The sequence below is a fragment of the Pantherophis guttatus genome, chromosome 1 (assembly GCF_059756535.1).
Source record: "Pantherophis guttatus breed Tessera chromosome 1, ASM5975653v1, whole genome shotgun sequence".
In the NCBI taxonomy this organism is placed as follows: Eukaryota; Metazoa; Chordata; class Lepidosauria; order Squamata; family Colubridae; genus Pantherophis; species Pantherophis guttatus.
The window spans coordinates 208,650,913-208,658,717 of record NC_142063.1 but is presented as its reverse complement, the minus strand read 5'-3'; the positions used below and the strand labels follow the sequence as shown (position 1 = coordinate 208,658,717).

Below are 7,805 nucleotides of genomic sequence, written 5' to 3'. Positions count from 1 at the left end.
TGCTATTTATTCATATTTGTTCTTTTTTATTCTTTAAAGTTCAACAATTCATTCTTTATCTTAATATCTTTATATTTGTTTGGGGTTGCCTTTCTTCCATTTCATCTTTTTTACTGTACAGTAATCTTTCTCCTCAAACTTACCACCTCTCTCTTTTCTTTCCTTCTTACTTTCTTTCCCTCCCCTGCTTCTTTTCCTCCCTACTAACTCTTCCTTTCTCCTTCTCCTCCTCTCTTCCTCCCTCTCTTACCCTCACTCCTACTCTAATTTCTCTTCCCTTCCTTCCTTCCTTCTCTTCCTTCCCTCTCTCTCCTTCTTTCTTCCATCTCTCTTCTTCCTTCATCCCTCTCTATTGCTGTATCCTTTTGTGCATATGGATTACTCAGAGGGCTGAAAAAGTTATTTTTGACTGGTCCTCGCACTTTTGACCACTCGAACTTATGACTGTCCTCATATTTTACATTTTTCGCCCTATCTTGTCACCATGGTGAAGAGAAGCAGTTGTGAAACGGTTGTTAAGAATGCTACAATGGGCATAAATGATGACCAGTCATAAGACTGAGGACTGGTCAAAAGTGTGAAGACCTGTCAGAAATCACTTTTTTCAGCCCTCTGGGTAGTCCTTTTGTGCATATGGACTACTCAGAGGGCTGAAAAAGTTATTTTTGACTGGTCCTCGCACTTTTGACCAGTCCTCGAACTTACGACTGTCCTCACATTTTACGTTTTGCGCCCTATCTTGTCACCGTGGTGAAGATAAGTAGTGGTGAAATGACTGACACAGTTGTTAAGAATGCCGCAACAGGCATAAATGTGAGGAAGGTCATAAGTGCAAGGACCGGTCAAAAATGTGAGGACCTGTCAGAAATGACTTTTTTCAGCTCTCTGAATAGTCCCTATGTGCATATGGACTAGTCAGAAGGCTGAAAAAGTTATTTTTGACTGGTCCTCGCACTTTTGACCAGTCCTTGAACTTACGACTGTCCTCACATTTTACGTTTTATGCCCTATCTTGTCACTGTGGTGAAGAGAAGTAGTGGTGAAATGACTGACACGGTTGTTAAGAATGCTGCAACGGGCATAAATGTGAGGATGGTCATAAGTGTGAGGACCAGTCGGAAATGACTTTTTTCAGCCCTCTGAGTAGTCCCTATGCACATAGCCATGCCCACCCGGTCACATGACCAGTTAGCTACACCCACCCGGTCACATGACCACCAAGCCACGCCCACAGAACAGGTTGTTAAAAAAATTGAATCCCACCACTGACCAGAACTACAGGCCAATTTCCTGCTTATGGTGGCTCAGTGGCTTAAAGGTGCTGCATTTGCCAGCCAGAAAAGGTCGGCTCTCTGAATTACAGCAGTTTGGGCCCTAGCACTGCTTGATGGAATGAGATCCCATCACTTGCCTCAGCTTCTGTCTACCCAGCAGTTCAAAAACATGCAAAATGGAAGTAGATAAACAAGTAGCAGTCTGGTGGGAAGCCAACTATGTTTCGTGCAATAATAAAAAATCAACTGACAGCAATCCTGCATGAATGCAAAATGAAATCAGTGCTCCCAAGTTAGCCACTCTGTGTACAGAGTAATTCTCCTCCTGCAGTACACCTTGGATAGTGCACGAGTGTGAACTAAACAAACTAGCAATCTAGTTTGCTAAACTACCAGGCAGCCAAAGTACCCTGTGATAACCTTGTAAACTCCCTGGCACTCATTGTACAAACGCCACATGCCAAGTAAATAAATAAATAATAAACCTGCTTATGAACATCTTTCAAATTGCTAACTGGTTTGGTCGCTGATGTAGTCCCACACTGTCTAATGAAAAACAAGCTCTTTCCATCTGAGCAGAAAGAACATTGCCCTACAGCCGAGGAACAAAAGTTCAACTCCTGATTGACAAAATAATTTGTGGAAACTGCAAGAAAAGCAAGACCAACTTGAATGTACCGTGGATTGATTACAAGAAGGTGTTTGACTCCATTCAACCTGATTGGATAAACAAGTGCCTAGAACTATCATGGGTCAACAGAAACAGCAAAAGCTTTGTCAAAGATCAATTATTTTAATCTGCTTTTAAATTCTATTTTGTACATTGTTTTTTATTATGGCTGTTCACCCCCCTGAGTCCTTCGGGAGAAGGGCGGTATATAAATAAAATAAAATAAATAAAATAAAATAAATAAATAATGTCACAACAGAAGACACAGCTGCTGGTCAATGGTGATAACAGACTGGGAGATGTTAATATCAAGACTCTTCCAAGGAGACTCCGTATCACCACTATTATTTGTCATTGCACTAATGTCTCTGTCAACAATGCTGAATAACTCAGGGTACGGCTATCAAACATCAAAAACATCTGCAAGAGTATCCTGCCTCCTTTACATGGATGATCCAAAGTAGTATGGAAAAACACCATCTGAAATAGAATTGCTGATCAACAGTGTTGAGCCAAGGTATCACAGTGGAGTTTGGACTGGACAAATGTGCCACTGCCACCATCAAATGAAGAAAAATAGTGAAACTGAAGGAATCAAGATGCTCTACGGAAGTAACATCAAGAGTTTAGATGAAGACAATCACTAGAAATACCTGGGCATTCTTCAGGCTGACAACATCAAGCATACTCAAGAAAAAGGTTAGAAATGAACATATCAAGAGAATGAAGAAGATCTTAAAGTCCAAATTGGTTGGAGGAAGTACCTTCAAGGCAATTAATATCTGGGCAATTCCAGGCATTGAATACACAGAGGAAATAGTGAATTAGACTCAAGCAGAACTAAAGGCCATCAATAGGAAGATCAATAACATAATGACAATGTATCATGCCCTTCATCATTGCAGCAATGCTGACCAACTCTACATGCCCAGGAAAAAAGATAGGCCTGGAATGTTGTAAGTACATCAGATCGTTGAGGAAAAAAAAGGGCATTGTAAGAATATCTGAAGGGAAGGGAAGAAGATGCACTGAAGCTAGTGTATCAGGAAGACCTACTGAGTACCGGAGAGACCAAACAGGCCTGCAAGAAAGACCAAATGAAGAACAGAAATGAGACATGGGAAGACGTTGTTAGCATGTTAAAATTAAATAGGGAGAGCTGATAAGAGGCGTTGGACTTACCGTGAACGCTCTTTCTCCAGGGGATGCGGAGTGGGTCAGAAGTGGGATGATCCAGCCCGTCTGGCCAATCACTGAGTCGGATAAACTTGGCCACGCCTACTCAGGCCTCCCTTCCTTCCAGTTTGTTTCGACGAAGGCAGATCTGCAAAACAGTCTCAAGCCTAGAAAATACAAGAGAAATCGCAGACGGGAGGGGCTGACCCACTCCGCATCCCCTGGAGAAAGAGCGTTCACGGTAAGTCCAACGCCTCTTCTCCCACTGGGATGCGGAGTGGGTCAGAAGTGGGACATACCCAAGCTTGTTAATTCGTCGGGCGGGAGGTCTGCGAAGGTCGATGTCGAGGTGCCAGGTGAACCTGTTGGAGGACTCTCCTTCCGAAGGCTGCCTCGGCGGAGGCAAAGGTGTCCAAACGGTAGTGCTTGATGAATGGAACAGGAGAGGCCCAGGTAGCTGCCCGGCAAATTTCCTCGAGGGAGGCCTGCGTGGCCCAAGCAGCGGTAGTAGCTGCACTCCGTGTGGAGTGAGCTGTAATATGACGTGGAATGGGAAGAGATCGTGAGTCATAAGCTTTGGAAATGCAAGCTCGGATCCAACGCCCTATGGTGACTGAAGAAACTTTGGATCCCAAAGATGAGGGTTGGAAGGAAATAAATAGGGCTTCGGAGCGTCTTGAGGATGCGGTCCGAGATATATATATTTTTAAAGCCCTGCGAACATCAAGGGTCCGCCATTTGTGTTCTAGTGGGTGAGATGGATTTGGACAAAAATTAGGCAGGATAACTTCCTGTTCGCGATGGAACCGTGAGTTAATTTTTGGCACGAATGCCGGGTCCAGTCTAAGAATTACCCTATCTGAGTGTATCACACATAAATCTGGTCTGACAGATAGAGCTGCCAGTTCAGAAATGCGGCGAGCCGAAGTCACGGCCACCAGGAAGGCCACTTTCATGGTTAGAAATCTAAGGGAGGCAGTCCGGAGAGGTTCGAAGGGTGGACCTGTCAAGGCTGACAATACGTGTGGCAAGTCCCATGTGGGATAGCGGTGTACCACGGGTGGGCGCAGATTTCGTACCCCACGTAGGAACCTCCGGATGGAAAGGTGATGAGACAGAGGTACGCCGTCCCTGGGAGACAACACCGTGGCGAGAGCTGCAACATGCCGCTTGAGGGTATTATGTGCCAGACCCTTGGTGTAGCCATCATGGAGAAACTCCAACACCTGCGGAACAGAAGCTGACAAAGGGTTAATTTCGCGCGCAGAGCACCACGAAATAAATACCTTCCACGTGATGTTGTAGAGTCTGATGGTGGACTCCTTTTTGTCAGCCTGCATAACCCGGATGACATCTTCTGAGTACCTTGCTTCCCTCAAGAGGAGCCCTTCAAGCGCCAAGCGGTTAGGTTGAGCCACTGGGGCTCTGGGTGTAGGATTGTCCCTTGACTGAGGGACACTTTCTCCGGAGGTAGTCGCCAAGGGTCCGTCGTTGAGAGGGCTACGAGGTCGGAGAACCATGGCCTTCTTGGCCAATAAGGAGCGATGAAGACCACGTCCGCTCTCTCGGCTACAATTCTGCGAAGGACCCGCGGGATCAATGGGATCGGCGGGAACGCATAGAGTAGCTCCTGGGGCCAGGGGCAACGGAGAGCGTTTGTGTCCTCTGCCCCCCGCGATGGATAGCGCGTGAAGAATCGGCGTAGCTGTGCGTTCTCTGGGGATGCAAGGAGGTCTACCTGTGGCTGGCCGAACCGGAGACAGATGTCCTGAAACAGAGCGGGGCTGAGGCGCCATTCTGATGCGTCTATCGTGGTGCGGCTGAGATAGTCCGCCTGAAGGTTGTCCTTCCCCGCGATGTGATCCGCCTTGAGGGATTGAAGGTGAGATTCCGCCCACCTTCCGAGAAGAAGAGCCTCCTGCATCAAGGTCTTGGACCTCGTCCCCCCTTGGCGATTGACATGTGCCTTTGCCGACACATTGTCTGTAAGTACTAGTAAGTGTTGTCCCTGCACCATCTGATGAAAGGCCAGAAGAGCTAAGCGAATGGCCCTGAGTTCCAGAAGGTTGATACTTGACCTTGCTTCTGTCGGGGACCATTGCCCCTGAGCGACCTGGGAACCCAGGTGCGCGCCCCAGCCCGTCAGACTGGCGTCTGTAGTCAGAATCAGTGGATGTATGTCCAAGAAGACGCATCCGTTGTCCAGAGCCGGGGATAGCCACCAGTGCAAAGACCGGCGTACTGACAGGGGGACCCTGATCTTGGATTTGGAGGCCGCTGTCTTTGCCCGCTGATAGGGGAGTAGCAGCCATTGAAGGCTGCGGGCATGAAGCCGGGCCCAGGGAACTATGTCTGTGGATGAGGCTAGTTTCCCCAGGAGACGGGACAATTCTAGCTTGGGAGCTGTCGGCTCTTGTAACAGATGCCGAATCAGAGACCTGAGGCTGTCTTTCCTCTCCTGGGAGAGGAACACCCGTCCCACCTGCGTGTCTATGACTGCACCTAGATGATTTATGCGCTGTTGAGGGACCAATTGACTCTTGGGCTCGTTGACTAGAAACCCATGATTCTGTAATATTTGCAGTGTGAGAAATACATTGGTTCTGGCTCTGTCTAAGGACGAGGCTTGTATTAAAATATCGTCCAGATAAGCCTGAATGCGAATCGGTATGGACCGCAGGTGAGCTACCAAGGCTGCCAGAATTTTGGTGAAACTGCGTGGGGCCGATGCCAGGCCAAATGGAAGGGCCCGGTATTGTAGGTGGCGCCCCGCGTAGCTGAACCTGAGGTACCGCCGGTGAGCTGGCTCTATGGGTATATGAAGGTATGCCTCGGAGAGGTCGATTGAGGCTAGGAAGTCCCCGGGCCTTATTCCCTCCAGGATAGATTTGAGCGTACTCATCCTGAACTTGCGGTACACTAAATGAGTGTTCAGGGATTTTAAATTTAGGATCGCTCTCCATCCCCCCGAGCGCTTCGGAACCACGAAAAGAATTGAGTAAAACCCCTGTCTCCATTGCTCCCGAGGGACGTCCTCCACAGCATTGATCTCCAGAAGATGCTGAATGGCGAGCTCCATCAAATTTCGCTTGCTGAGGGAGCTGGAGACAGGGCAAGGCACGAAGCGGCTCGGAGGGCGGGAGAGGAACTCCAATGGGAGGCCGAATTCGATGATATGAAGAACCCATTGGTCTGTAGTACTGCGAGCCCATTCGGGGAGAAACAGGCTCAACCTCCCCCCAATAGGAGCTATCAAGCGAGAGTCACTTTTGGCGGCGGAACTGACGTCCGCCAGTTCCACGAAAGGGCCGTCTCTGAGGAGCGAAAGGTTTGGATTTATCCCTGTAGGAACCTCTATCTTGGGGACGAAAGGAACCTTGTGAGTAAGGTCTCTGACTGGGGCCCTCCTGGAAGAAATTACGGGCCGGTGGCCTGCGATAGTAGGGGGTAGCCCTGCGATCAGCTCGTCTAGTAATGGAAGGTAGGACCTTCCTTTTATCCCTGTCCTCCACTAATAATGGGTCAAGGGAAGCCCCAAATAATTTAGGCCCAGAGTATGGTGTAGAAGCTAGACGCCATTTGGCCTTGAGGTCAGCGTGCCAAGGTTTAAGCCACAAAAGGCGACGGGAAGTGACTGAAGAAGCCATAGCCCGCGAGGCAAATTTGGCCGCATTTAGCGTGGCATCCGAGGTGAACTGTGTGGCAGCTATTATCTTATTTAAGTCCTGATGGACTCTGGCATCCTGAGCTGGTAAGCGGGACTGTAGTTGTTGGAGCCACAGGAGTGATGACCGTGAGAAGAATGAGGCCGCAGTAGCAGCCTGAATCGCCCAAGCCGAAGCCTGGTGGGCTTTCTTGAAAGATGAGTCAAACTTACGGTCTTCTGGCTTAAGTCCTTCAGAAGTATCCCCCGAGATGAAAGGAGACGACGAGGAAAGCGCTGCCACAGGGCCATCAACCTCGGGAACCTGCAAGAGACTGGTCAGGACAGGATCCATGTTGTAATTTCTACGATCGTAGCCACTAGGAGTAGGGAGAGAAGTTGGATTAGTCCATTGTTTACGAACCACATCAGCGAAAAGTTTTGGCGCCGGGACAAATAGCTGCTCAGCTACTGGTTCAGAAAATATGCCCTGACTGGTGGAGGCGGCAGAAGATGACGGGACAGAATCAGTGTCAACTAGGCCCGAGGTTACCTTGGCCTTGTGAAGCAGTGATTTAAAAAGTCCCTGGGGAAACAGCCCTGTAAAGGCTGGTACGTCTGGAGCAGTGGATTCGTCATCCGACAAATCTACCTCTCTTTGAGGTTCATCCTCCAAGTCTATATCAGCACTGCCCCTGGATCTAACCGGGGAGTGATCAGGGGACCCTGTGAGGCTGGCATCAGGAGAAACCCTTGATCTTCTGGAATGAAGACTCTCAGAGACAATAGAGGCAGAGCGATGCTCCCTGATGCCCGCTTGAATTCCATGAGAAATGGCCCTGGCAATTAACATCTGCACTGATTGAGGAAGGTTTTCCAGATCAGACCTAGGTTGATAGCTTGGTGGAGGATCCTGAACAGGAATAGCACAATCAAAGGGGTCCCCCTCTTGTCTAATTGGAGAGCCATGAAGGCTGTCCTGTCGTTCTGGGGAGAAGGCTTTGGTCAGGTCAACCTCCTCTGCAACCCCTGAATCGAGACC

General features: G+C 48.7%; 1 protein-coding gene across 1 annotated transcript; it reads right to left on the bottom strand.

The window, feature by feature from the left end:
* Window positions 1-3,180: 3,180 nt before the first annotated feature.
* Window positions 3,181-6,332, bottom strand: LOC148116752 (uncharacterized). Its single transcript, XM_087882363.1, has 2 exons — window positions 3,420-6,332; window positions 3,181-3,287 (listed from the first exon to the last, which is right to left on the bottom strand). The coding sequence occupies exon 1, from the start codon at window positions 6,330-6,332 to the stop codon at window positions 3,429-3,431; it is 2,904 nt and encodes a 967-aa protein (XP_087738489.1). The 3' UTR covers window positions 3,181-3,287; window positions 3,420-3,428.
* Window positions 6,333-7,805: the final 1,473 nt, after the last annotated feature.